This window comes from Ceratotherium simum, chromosome 5 (assembly GCF_057802395.1).
Source record: "Ceratotherium simum simum isolate JZ-2026a chromosome 5, ASM5780239v1, whole genome shotgun sequence".
Lineage (NCBI taxonomy): Eukaryota > Metazoa > Chordata > Mammalia > Perissodactyla > Rhinocerotidae > Ceratotherium > Ceratotherium simum.
In genome coordinates, this window is record NC_141904.1 from 66,593,863 (window position 1) to 66,608,331 (window position 14,469).

The window sequence follows — 14,469 nt, forward strand, 5'->3', positions numbered from 1 at the left end:
GGAGTCGAGCAAAAAGAGGTCTCGGCATTTTAAATAATGAAAGATTCTGTTCAATTGTTTTTGGGAGAAGCTGTCCCTAATTTCCCCTCTCAGAAACGAGTATCACAGGGATTGTTTTTCTACTCACAACCATCAGCCATCTGGATCTTTACCAGGGTGTTAGGTGAAAATGGGTATCTCATCTATAGTTTTAATTTGAATCACTCTTATTATGAATGAGTTTGAGCATTATTCTATGAGCTTGAGACATTTGTATTTCCTTTTCTGTGAATTTTGCCCATTTTTCTGTTGAGATTTTGGTCTCATTAATTTATATGAGGTGTTTTCAAAAGGAATTTAGCTCTTTATCTCACGTAAATTGCAAACATGTTTCTCCTTGAACATTTATCTTTTGACCATGTCTTTTTGTTTGTTTGTTTTGTTCTTTAATAGGGCTGGGGAAAGAAATGAAAGAATGGAGGAGCACAGGAAGGGGAGGGTGGCTGAAGGAGAAGGAAGCCGCACTTATTCAGCAGCTCCTACGTGCCTAGTGCTGTGCCGGGGGCCTCTGTACATATGATCCCATTTCATGCTGAAGTCCATTCTAGGAGATGGGTATTCCCATTTTGCAGATAAGGGAACTGAGTCCAGAGAAGGACTTTGTTATTCTTGCCACGTGCAAATTTGATAACAATGTCACTCTTTTCTGTTACAGCTGCTGGTTTTGTGTCGGATTTTAAAAAGGCTGGTTCCACTCTGAGAGTGTTAAAACAATTCTCCCATTATTTTTTCAAGTACTCTTTACGATTTCCTTTATTTTGTGCAACTATGACATACAACTATCTACTGGGGCTTTGGGGAGAAAAAGGGGAAAAAAAGGGGGAGGACTGGCAACATATGTTAGCTCAGGGCCAGTTTTCCTCAGCAAAAAGAGGAGGATTGGCATGGATGTTAACTCAGGGCTGATCTTCCTCACCAAAAAAAAAAAAAAGAAGAAGAAAATTTTCTTTATTTAATGTTTACTTTTTCTTCTTTTATCCAAATGGAGTTTATTTGAGTTAAAGTGCAAAGCTGATAAATAACTCACTGTTGAACAAATTTTGTGTTTTTAGAGGTTTTCTAGATCATCCATGTGAGCTTGCAATGTAAGCTGCATGAAGGAGGCACGCTGTCTATCCCAGACACCATGGCCTCACTATACTCACACAGCCTCTGCACAGAGTCAACATTCAATAAATATTGGTTGAATTCATGATTAATTTAATAATAAAGGAAGATTACATAACAGATATAACTCCTGGGTACATACATATATAAGATCTTGTCCCAGTCACTTAAAATCTTCCTTTTTCTTTGAATTGTGGTAAAATACATAGAATTCACCACCTCAACCATTTTTAAGTGTACAGGTCTGCAGTGTCACATATATTCACATTGTTGTGCAACAGATCTCCAGAACTTTTTCATCTTGAAAAACTGAAATTGTACCTATTAAATAACTCCTCATTACCTTCTCCCCAAGCCCCTGCCAACCACCCTTCTACTTTCTGTCTCTATAAATCTGACTACTCTAGATACTTCATATAAATGGAATCATGCAGTATTTGTCTTTTTGTGACTGGCTAATTTCACTTAGCATTATGTCCTCAAGGCTCAATCATGCTGCAGCACGTCAAAATCTCCCTCCTTTTCAAGGCTGAACAATCTTCCTGTATGTATACACCACATTTTGTTTATCCATCAAGGGACACTTGAGTCACTTCAAAACTTCTTAAGCCTATATCAACCCAGTTTAGCATGAAGCCTGAATTTTCTGCATGTCAATGCTATTGTAGTTATACATTAACACACCATTTTGGAGGTGTTCACTATTATAATTTTTAATTGTTGTACAAAGATGGACTATAAACATTTTTTGAGTAGGGTTGAAGATTGAAGCATGAGTAGATCTGTGTTGTAAGATCTACAAGAGAGAACCAGCCTGGCTTGGAGACAGAACATGCCTATTCTAGAGGCTATACACTAAATGACTATAAAGGCTAGGCAGGCAAAATGTCTCAGTCTGACCAGGTGTAATAATAGGAAATGGCAAGGCCTGTGGCAAGTTGAGGTTAGCTCCCCTACTTTCTAAATGTGTTCAAATTTTAAAAATAAATTAAACGCAAGTCAAAGAAAATATTCTGCCAGTTAACTTGCAGTCAGCCAGTTTGCTACTGCTACCTACTTCCTCAGTTAGAAACCATGCTATACAGAAAATTTGTTTTCTTTCCTTTTGCCACCAATTAATGTTACTTTAAGGTTGTTTGTTAAGCAATTAAAAAAAATTTAAATGCTTAACATGAAATATCCTTGGGGCCATATCCATGGATCCATGAAACCCTGACAAATTTACAAATATTTTCAAAAATATTTTAACGGGTCAAAAAATTTGAAATACTTTTCTTTATTACTTCCAGGAACTAATACCATCAACATTCATAATTGGCTCTTAAAGCTAGCCAGAGGTACAAACCACTCCCAGAAGTGTTAGTGAGCCTGTATTAACTTGGCCCATCAGATCTTTTCATCAGCTTAAATCCTAGAGGCACATGTTGACAATTTATGGTGCCGATGTTTTCAGAAATTAACAGTATAGATAATAATTAAGACACACTTGAGAAACTTGTGAATTTTTAGTTATATTTAGCTTCCCCATGGCTTTAGTCTTTTCAACCAATTCTTGCTGAAATGCATTTTCGTCAGGAACACCTACCTAGTAGTTTTTATGCCAGGTAATATTTATTTTTGTTAAATCTAATATTAATACATCACATTTTAAACATAACAGGCATGCGTCACAGGAAAGATATTAATAAATTTACAAGATAATCATTTTATACGTTATTCATCCATGAGTGAGGTATCTCCAAATGCCTAAATCATATCCTAGATGAAAATTAAGTAACTTTCAAAGTCATATTGAATCTAAGGGGCCTCTAAGATACCTTTTCTTTATCAAAGGATCAGCAATTGATAACCTTGATGATCATTTTAATGTTTTCTCTCCTCAGGTGCCTTGTCTGCTGGCTTTCTGGAACATTTCACCAATCCCCATGGCTTGAGGAAGTATCATAAAGCAAAGATTCTCAAATCTACAACTCCAGTGCACAGTTTTTCCTGAGCTCCTGCGCTATATATGCCACTTTCCACAAATATAACTGGTGCCCCTAGATGAACAAATTCCAACACATCTACAACTGAGCTCGCCCCCTACCCCCTACTCCCCGTCACATTCTCTCTTCCTATCTTCACTACCAGTAGGCTGACCTCCACTGCTCTGTGAGTCCCTGAAGAACAGTGGCTATTACTCTTGTCTCTGTTCCCCAGGACCCAGCAGAGTGAGCAGCACCCAGATAGTGCTCATTTCAACATTGCTGAGCAAATGAAGATTTAAAGCCTTTCAAGAAGTCAGCAATGCAAGAAGAAAAATAAAAATAAATTTAACAATTTCTTTCCTTTCCGCAATACATTAAATTAAAACTATAATGATAATATAGCTATTAGTGACCCCTGAGAACCTGCATGTTCATCTTCCTTCCATAGGTAACTCATTTAAAACCCAGAGTGTTTGGGGCACTGGGAAAACAGCATTCAGCCATTTAACAGCTATAAGTAACTTGATTTTCTCATAATATATAGTGGGGAGGAAAGTGTCTTATGATGTATGTAATACTATTATTGCCTTCTCTCGAACTCTCTGTCATATTCACCTCCTGAACTTTCAAACCATGTGGTCAGCAGATTTTTCCCACTCCGGTTTATTCACCTGCTACTTACAGCTACCTATCTCTGACTCCCTAGGAATCTCTTCAAAGTGGATATCCTAGACGTGTTGTTCCACTTACTCACGCATATGACAGATGTTTCTTGGGCACCTGATATATGCCAAGCACTTTGCTGGCAACACAGCAGTAAGGAAGATGGACAAAGGTCCTGCTACGGTACAGATGAGGATCGAGCAAAGGTGACTACAAATGACTAAGAGAAATACAGATGTGAAACGGGACGGGGAGGACGTAAACAGGGTTACTGAGCATGTTCTGGAGCTAACTGTATGACAGTGTAGCTAGAACACAGTGACAATGTGGAAGAGTGGTCTCGGTGATCACCACCCCTACAAGAGAAGCCCCTTGATAAATGTCAAATGAATAGCTAATATAGTTAGTGGCCTCATTCACAGGAGGGGGGTAACCAATCGGGGGTAACCAGCCCTTACTCAGGAATTGTCCATATCTTCCTTTCAATAGATGACTACGCTGGCATCTCTTTGCCAGTCTCAGAAATGACGAGTTCTTCTAATGGTTCCTTGAATCCTGGCTCTTTCTATCACCGAGAGTCAGTCCCAGATGATCCTGACCCCTTTGATCTCCTGAATCTTTTGAGTTTTAAGGGAGCTTTTCCTCCTATCTTCAAAGAAGTGCTGTCCTCTCTTAATTTAAACATATTTTTACCCTTCTATGACTTGCCTTATTGTTATCCTTAAACTTTCAGGGATGGAATCAATTCAAAAAAAAAAGTCATGGCAGGAAGAAAAGAGTGCAAGAAATCCTGTTTTATTGGAGGTAAAGGAAATACTCTGTACCATCCTGGAGCTTTAGGGGAACACAGACACACAGACACACACACACACACACACACACACACACACACACACACACACACACACACACACACACACACACGATCTAGGGTTATTAAGCTGGCTTCTCTTAGTAATGCAAGAGGGAAAAAATAGCCAGTAAGTTCTGATTTAGCTGTGGGACAAGGAAGCCTGCCTATGTAGACACACAGTCAGGCTCCATGGGCGGGACTAAGGGTTGTGCAGGACTGTGATGCTCAAGACAGACTCTCTCCCTTAATACCTTGGAGGACGATTTTTCTGTCTTTGAAGCCAAAGGATATAATTACTAAACTGGCATATTTTAAGCTGTTTTCAGTGAAATATCACCTTCATGTCATTAATTAATATTCATCTCAAATGCTCATTAGCTACGAAAGAATAGCAATTAGTTAAGTAATGTGTATTATTAATAACAATAATAACTGACCTCTCTGGAGTACTGAATAAGCACTTGCACACATCAGTGTACTCAATCCTCACACTCACCCTCTCAGTTAGATTTCATCATCCCCATTTTACAGATGATGAAACTGATGTTCAGGTGGGCTGAATCCCACATGTGCTGGGTAGCAGTACAGGATTCAAACTCAGGTCTGCCTGACTCTACAGCCTGTGCTTCTAACCACTATGCTGCCTCTTATAATTCATGGGCTGGAGCTGCAATGCTATGGAAAAAAATAAGGAGACTAACATACATAACAAAGTATATTTGTCTGTGTGTGCCACACACTCTCACAAACACCGACATTATCTATATAAACACACATGTCATAAACAGCCTCTTTTGGAACACCGGGAAAATATTTTTCTTTATCATAAACAACTGGAAGGAAAAAATATAAAACAATAAATAATCCTGTTTCCTGGTAATCACAAACATTAGAGGCAATTAAGCAAGTTCCCAAATGTTTTCTGAAATAGGTCAGACACCATGGCCTCCAGTCGCCCAGGTACCTGGTTTTTCAAAGGCCCAAGGAAGCCTAGATTTTCTGCCATCCGCTCAGCTTGGCTGTCCTTTATCCCTTCAATAATGTCAATTTGCTCCTAGTAAAAATGAATCAAATAAGCAAAATTCAGACAGTCAAATGAGAAGATTTACAACCTCAAAAGAAAATGCTTAGTGTTTATTTGCAAATGAGTAATTAAAGTGTGGCACCTTTCCAGAGATCTGTGAGCGGGGCTACCGCAGCTGCCTATAGGGTATGTTTTAATTAGCAGACCATCTATAAAACAGCCTTTCCAAAAACTATATAATTCTTCAGGTGGCACGCTGACAAGACAATCGGATGCCAGGTTTCATTTTTAATTACTATACAGATGGCACTGACGAATATTTAGTCAGTTAATTTTTAAGACATCTTTTGGAAGGTTTCCAAAGTAAGGTTTTCCTGCTTAATATTGCTAAGTTTATAGCTTGTCATACATAGGTTAAATATCACCTTACGATTTAAACATTCTATTGACAATGATAATTATTAATAATACCTTATCTCTACAAAGTGCCATTCTCTCCAAACTACTGAGTGTTGTTCATATACATTATTTCATGTATTATCTTAACAAGTGGAATAGCTTGTTTTAAAATAAGTTAATTTTGAAAATGGCCAGTTATTATTGGTAAGCCAGCATGTAAAGTCTCAATTCAACTTCTAAGGTAGTTAAATATGTCACACTGGTGAAAATATTTTAAAACTAATCACCTAAGTATTAGTACCTTATCTAAACAAAGAGGTTCAAGAAACAAAATTCCCACTTTTTGAATCACTTTCTAAAAGAAATGATAAATATTTCCACTAGAAATTTTTAATGTGACTTCTCCCACACTAAGAATCCAGAATTAAAAATTGGAATTATAGTTCTAACGACCTTAGGTTTTTCTTCTTATAGCTGAGGTAGATTGAGAAGCACTTTATCTACATCTCCTCATTTAACCCTCATAATTCTGCAGGGTGGAAATTATCCCCATTTCATTTTACTGATTCAAAAAATGAAGCTTAGAGACATTGAGAAACTTGCTGGCTAGTTAGGATGACCTCAGACCTCTCTGACTAGAAACTAATCTTAACATCAATAATAGGGATAAGATTTAAATGATTCAAGCAAACACAGAATCAGGACCTTAGAAGGTTTCTGAAGTCAATACTATCAATACTATAGAGAGACATCAAGGCAGTCTCTAGTTCACATCTGGTCTCCTAGGAGAGCACTTCTGGATTATACATACTGTTAAATGGGGCAGAGTTAACCAAGAGGAAATGGAAATATCACCATCCTCTCCCACTGGTTAATTCTTGGGTCAAGCAGGACAGAAAGGAATGAGGAAGCAAGAAAAGGTAGGAAGGAAGGGAAAAAGAACAAGACCTTGAATAGTGAATACCTTGATTCTACCCAACTTTCAACTGGACACCCAGTAAGAGAAAGGACTCCACATCTTCATGCCTTAAATCCCAGAAACACATGACAGCTACCAGTCTCAGACTCCACATTAAATCTACAGCTTGTACAGCAACAGTCAATGAACAAAGCCTAGCCATGAAGCTGAACATACCTTGAAAATAAGCTCTGGATTCGTAGCTGCCACCTCTTCAATGTCAACACCCCCTTGGGGACTGCCCACTAGTACAGGGCCATTGGAGGCCCGATCCATCAAAATTGCCAAGTAGGTTTCTCTGGAAATGTCCAAAGCTTCAGCAACCATCACCTACCACATTAGTGGGAAAGTCAAATTAATTCACCATCGAACTTGCTACACAAATCAAACGGCTTCATTTTCAGGCTCTTTAAACCCAGGGAGTTAGCTTCCAGATATGGGAGAGTTCTGCTCTCATGGCGCACAATGACTATTTTCACCTCCTTAATTGATCCTGTTAACTTGTTCAAGTGACAGGTATTTGGTTTGCCTCAAGGAACCTTCCCACTTTAATCTTCTTTTTTTTTTCCTTGAGAAACCTTGACACTTAAGAAAAACTCCACGGAAGCAGCTGTTATTTTAATTTGAGACATTAACAGTACATATATATTACTACACTGATTTTTCTCAGATTGCACTGGTGGGAAACCAAGTTTGATTGCCAAAGGAAGATTCTTTTTACAGTATGTCTGATGCTTCATATGTTTGTATACTTCTGTCTCTCAGATCACTGTATTTTTATTTCAATTTTTACTTTCTTTTAAATTACAAACATAACATTTGCTTGTTCCAAAATAACTCAAACAATACCAAAGAATATAAATGAGAGAGTGAAAGCAGCCCCATAACGCACATCCAAACCTCTTGGACCCCAGTAGTCAGGGTGGTCTTGAGCCCACATGGAACATTTGTGATAAAAAGAAAAAATCGCCCCTTTCTCTGGGAGGATGTGGTCACATGCCAGGACCATGAATGGGGAAGAGGCAAATGGGATGGAAGGGTTCCATTCCCCACTCACTGCCAAAGCCAGGTGTCCTTTTGTTCTGCACAGCCTCAACAGGAGCACGTGCAGCCCTGCCAGGAAAAACCACTACTAACTTTTTATCTTTTTGTCTATCCATCTGCAAGCATTATAGCAATGGAATCATCCTGCACATGGAAGCATATTATATATACTTGAATGCATTTCTTTCTTTCTTCTTTTTTTTTATCTTAGTACTACAAATTGGACATCTTTCCAAGGTCCTCTCTGCATTGTGACTATACAGTACTTATAAGTCCATATATATTTAACCATCTCCCTACTAACAGACATTTACATGGACTTCAATTTTTCTAAAATGTTACTTCAGTGATTATTTTTGTACATATATCTTTGTTCATTTGTTTTAGTATCCCTGTAGATAAGGTACCTAGAAGTAAAATGGCTAAGTTGTTTTTTTTTTTTAATTTTTATTTATTTATTTTTCCCCCAAAGCCCCAGTAGATAGTTGTATGTCATAGCTGCACATCCTTCTAGTTGCTGTATGTGGGACGCGGCCTCAGCATGGCCGGAGAAGCAGTGCGTCAGTGCGCGCCCAGGATCCGAACCCAGGCCGCCAGTAGCTGAGCGCGTGCACTTAACCGCTAAGCCACAGGGCCGGCCCTTAGATGGCTAAGTTTTAAACTCTTCATATTTAAACTTTGATAAATATTAGCAAATTTGATAAATACTATCAAATTACCAACTTACACTCCTAACAAAAATGGTAAACTTGGGTAATTTTTAAAAGAAAATAAGAACATTCATAAACAATCAGCACTAGAAGCGAAAATAATAAAAGCACTTACATTGCTTTTCCTGAAAGTACTTCAGTAATATCTTTCATAAAAAGTCACAGATTAAACAGCATTAGATTTTAAATACCCAGATGCCACAAAAACCTAAGTTTTAAGTCACATGAAGTGGGATAAATATATGATGATCTAAAAAGCTATAATGTAATAAATATAGAACTCCTTTTCAAATCTTTATGGAATTTATCACCAGTTAAAAATAAAATACCTTATAAGGGGCTTCACAGTGATTCTTCCATCACAAATGGTAGCTCATGACTATGTAAGAAATATTTCTTGGCACACAGTGTTGGGATTATCATAGAACCATTCTGATTTCAAGTTCACTTTCTAATACAGAGCTAGACTCATGTATAAGATTTAATGACTTGCAGTAGTTATTCTTAGAAGCAACACAACATCATAACTTTTTAGGATAAGTGTCATTCAAGAGTCCTATTCTTAATCTTTTAAAATGTTGACAGATGTGCTCTGCATTCCATCAAATTTCTATTTGTAAAGACCAGCTGCTGTCTCAAACAGCTCCTGCTTGGTAGAAATAATGTATCACTCTATAAGAAAACATCCCCAGGAAAATGATGATTATCGATGGATAATTCTAGAAATTTTATATAAAGACCAATTTTTGGACATTATTACATACGAGTGTCGATGTCAGAATACGATGAGAATTGTTCTAAATGGACTCCAGGAACACTCATCCCATGAGAAGCTCAGTTAGATACATTTCACAAAAAGCTTCATCTGTGACTGACACAAACAATATCATCAACTCAGGCTTTTTGTGGAGTCCTCCAGGATGGAAAGATTTTTTACTTACTTTACCCTATTTGACCATTGACCTTATGTTTGTTTGTTTCTTTGTTTTTAATATTGTGCTACTCCAATTGTGGTCTGTGGATGAGTACCAGTGCACAAACTATTTATAACAGGACCGTGATCAGCTAAGATTAAACGTATACTCAGTTTCTGAACTTAACTCACTGCGGAGCAGTAACCATTACTGACAGTGAATCATGAGGCACAGGAGGAGTAGCACTGTCTCACTTCTCCTATTACTATCCCAAGGAAGATACCCAAACACACCGGCACAGATTGAGAAAAAAATATCCAATGTGTACAGATGAATATATCTGTTTAAATAGCTTCCCAAACAAATTCAGAAACCTGAAGTTTCTATAATCTGGGGATGACTTTTTTGCAAATATATTGAGGTAATAATATTGATTTATAATTGTATAAATTCCAGGTGTACATCATTATATTTCACCTTCTGTATAAACTGCATCGTGTTCATCACCAATAGTCTAGTTTTTATCTGTTACCTTACACATGTGCCCCTTTACTCCTTTCACCCTCCCCCCAACCCCTTCCCTTCTGGGAACCACCAATCTATTTTCCTTATCTATGTGTTTGTTTATCTTTCACATTTGAGCGAAATCATATGGTATTTGTCTTTCTGACTTATTTCACTTCACATAATACCCTCAGGGTCCATCCACGTTGTTGCAAATGGCAAGATTTCATCCTTTTTATGGCTGAGTAGTATTCCATTGTATACATATACCACATCTTCTTTATCCATTCATCCAATGATGGGCACTTAGGTTGTTTCTCAGACTTGGCTATTGTAAATAACGCTGCAAGGAACATATGGGTGTACGTATCTTTTCAAGTTAGTGTTTTCCTGTTCTTTGGATAAATACCCAGAAGTGGAACAGCTGGATCATATGGTATTTCTATTTTTAGTTTTTTGAGGAATTTCCATATTGTTTTCCATAGTGGCTGCACCAGTTTGCATTCCCACCAGCAGTGTATGAGGGTTCCCTTTTCTCCACATCCTCTCCAACACTTGTTATTTCCTGTCTTTTTAATAATAGCCATTCTGATGGGCATGAGGTGATATGTCACTGTAGCTCTGATTTGCATTTTCCTAATAATTAGTGATACTGAACATCTTTTCAACCTGATTGAAAAATGGGCAGAGGATCTGAACAGACATTTTTCCAAAGATATACAGATGGCCAACAGGTACATGAAAAGATAGGGACTTTTGATTCATAACCAAGATTCCATAAATTAAAAATGCATGTTCCTTAAAGTTATATATAATGTTGTTGTACAGATGTCATAATACACATTTTACAGAAAAAAGGACAGAAACAATATTATGTCAATTATTTCTGGGTAGTGAAGATACAAGCCACTTCTACTTTCTAATTTTTATATTTCTGTACTATTGGAATTTTTTACATATGTTAACCACTTTTGCAATCAGAAAAAAAACTACTTAAAAATAAATCACTCTAGTAGTTTCCTGGCAATGACTCAATTTATAAGAATGCACTTATCTCCAATATTTCAGGAACCTATCTACAAACTAATTTTATGCATTATCTATATAGCGTAAATCTTCTTTGTGTATTTTTATATGTGTTTAAAAAATATCACAAACTCTAATCTAAAAACCCATGTGTCCATATAAAACAACGAATTCCTACAAACAAAAATCCTAATCATGTCCTCTGTGGACAAATTCTAAAGAAATTACACAGGTAAAGGCTTACAACCAGATTTAAAGGGGAAAGTAAAGTACTGTGTGGGAAGAAAAAAAACAAAAAACGCTTTTGAGTTTTAAACAGTTTGCATCTACCTGAGAGGCAGCGGGAAAGGGAAATAACTATAACCTATTTTCTCTGTTTGCTTCTGTAACATTTAGAAAGGCTTTGTGTTCTCAGAGTGAAGGAGCTAATGACTCGCCAGTATCCCCATTTCCCTCCAGCTCAGTGCCCTTTTCTGGGCCAGGATAGACCCTCCTATGGTATGCCAAGAACCAGCTGGTGATTTTTTTTTCCATTATATCAAGAGTTTTCCATACAACTCTCTCTGAAAAATAAAAATAGAATGTACTGCCTCAGTTTCCCCAAGCATGGCACACTGGTGGAGATCATCATCTGTGATGCTGTGTCAACAGAGCAGACAGGTGTCTCCCCAAAATGCTGGGTTCTAATTCATTGTTATGACGGGGACTTCTGACCATCTGTGTCTCCCAGGGCTGGGGTGTGTGACCTGTGTAGTCGCGCAGGGCCCCAGGCTCAGAAGGGTCCTGCTCTTGGTCTCTTGGTTTAATGTTCTGCTGTAGCTGACTTGAAATTTGAACAAGGGTCCCTGCATTTTAATTTTGCACTGGGTCCTGTAAATCAGGTAGCCAGTTCTGGTGCCTTGATACATGAGGAGGGCATAGCAAAGGTGAACAGACGGATAGAAGGGAGAGTTAGGTTCTGGCCTCAGCTCTGCCACTCACAATTTCATGACTGAGGCAGGCCACTTTGCTCTGGGCTTTATTTTCCGTGTGTGTGGTGCAAATGCACACATGTGCATGTGCCCTATATACACTTGGGTGCCCAACAGACCTAATACATATTCCCAGCAATAACAGTGGCTCTAAATGGTAGTAATCACAAAGTGAGGTATAGGAACACTTAGAAAAACAACCATGACAGGTAATTCTGATACACAGGATGAGGCTGCAGAGGAGCACAGAATGTCCCTCACTGACTGTAAGAGCTGTCATACCAAGACCTTTCCAGCTTTAAACAGAAAGTGTCTGTGCTCTGAAAGGGAAAGCTATTTCTTTGGTCACTCACCCACCCACTTTTGCTAAATGCTGATAATAATAAACACTGCAACTATTATAGAACCCTTTTTATGTCTCCACAAAGTCATACCAAATTCTAAACAGATTATACAAGGTTTAAAAAATAAAATGGCACATTGCCAAAGTGCACTGCTTCATTAGATTCTGTCAAAACAGAAGTATGATTTTCTTTTCTTTTTTTTTAACACATACATAGGAAATGACCAAAAGCATTCACATTACCTTGTTAACTTTCACACCTTCTTTTGGAGTTTGTTTTGTTGCTAGATTATACCCAATCATCTGTTTAGCCAGCTGTCCCACAACTTTAGGACTAGGAGAAAAAGAAAAGAAAATCAACACCTATGTTGAAAATCACTTTAAAGCAGAGTCCATATTATAACCTCACGTCTACACTGCACAGGGTCCACCTCTACTCTCAAGGAATCCATGGGGTTTTCTCCTCATATACTATGTGCCCAGTACTGTACCAGAGGCTCACTGAGAGCAAAATATATATGAATGAATGAATGAATGAATGAATGAAAGGGAGGAAGGAAGGAAGAGAAAGAAGGAAGGCTGCTTGCCGACCTCTGCTATCTTCTACTCTCAAATAAGTTAGTCATAGTGATGAGACAATGCAGAAATGCATAACAGATTTAGATAAGAGTTGAATAACAAAGACTTGATGGGGGCAATTTGGGAAGTACTGACTCATGAGAGGGAAAAGGAGAGGGTAAGGATCAAAGTAAATAATGAAAAGGTATGTGGAGAGGAGAGGAAAGTGTTCAGTGCTGGAGACATGTGAGTTAAAGCTGAACAGACAGGCTCAGATAGAGGAAGGCTTGGACTATCAGACAGGAGGGACTACTGATGCCACTGGTAATGGGGAGCCACTGCAGGTTCTTGAATAGGGGAGTGACATTACGGAAGCAACGTTTAATTTGTAGGTAAGTATCATTTTCGATATTTATGATAAATCATTGTCTAGGAAAGAAGGCGTGTCAAGTTTTCACCAATTAGTGAAAAAAATCCTTTTATGGGAGCAGAAGGAAAACGGGCACTGCCAGAGCCCTCTACTTGTAATTTGTTTCCTCTACTTGCTACCTCTTGCTCCTAACCCCACCCCAACCCTGTTTTTCAGTGCTCCTTTCAATCACAAGCAAGATCTTCCATAATCGCTAGACCCAAAGACAAAGAATTAAAATCTCCAGTCTTACTCTTTTGTTAAATGAACGCCTCCTTTCAAACCACTACTGAAGACACCTTTTCCTCTTCCTCCAGCTAAGATCTGGGCTTTTAAAACAATTTCTTTTGCATCTGAAAAAGAAAATCCAGAGTTGGTAGCTGATTTTAAATTCTTTTTTTTTAAACAACAAGGAAAGCGGTAATGACATATAACTTCCAAAAGTGGTAAAAGCTCTCTCAAACCAACTTTGAAAATGAAGGCAATAAAGAACTTCAAAAAATATCAATGTACCTAAACACAAAATCTGTTTATTGAGGACACTCAAATATTTCCTACCAGCAGTTTAATCTAATACTCGACCACCCCAAGGGAAAGCAAGGCATGTGTTCCCTCGCTCTTTTGACTGTCAGAAGATGCTAAATAAATCCAAGCCAGAGGTGTTAATTTTACTGTTAATGACACTCCCATGTGGCAGAGGCACCAATCTGCCAGTCAGAGGAGCTAACTACCTGTCAGCCATCTGCAATGTCAAAGGGAAGACTGGATTACATGGGGGAAACGTTTAAACACAAGATGCAAAGGGAGCATTTAATTTAATAACTGTATTCTTGGAAACCAACTGTTTTCTGAGCAGTTGTTCTATATATTGATAGGGTTGGATAAGGGAGGAGGAAATTGATTAAAACTAAAAGCAAGCAATATTTCTTAAATGTTGGCAGGGTAACAAAACATCCCAGGGGAAAGTGGTTGTGGAATCT

General features: G+C 38.0%; 1 protein-coding gene across 2 annotated transcripts in view; it reads right to left on the reverse strand.

The window, feature by feature from the left end:
* The window catches only part of SUCLG2 (succinate-CoA ligase GDP-forming subunit beta), a 253,402-nt gene that overhangs the window by 112,673 nt on the left and 126,260 nt on the right, over window positions 1–14,469 (reverse strand). The window contains exons 3-6 of one of the 2 annotated variants that reach the window (XM_004419902.3): window positions 13,743–13,842; window positions 12,766–12,856; window positions 7,188–7,340; window positions 5,594–5,683 (exon numbers count right to left, since the gene is read on the reverse strand). In XM_004419902.3, coding sequence (XP_004419959.1) covers window positions 5,594–5,683; window positions 7,188–7,340; window positions 12,766–12,856; window positions 13,743–13,842 — 434 coding nt within the window. The remainder of the gene's footprint in view (window positions 1–5,593; window positions 5,684–7,187; window positions 7,341–12,765; window positions 12,857–13,742; window positions 13,843–14,469) is intronic. The other variant, XM_087431301.1, reaches the window with a different exon arrangement.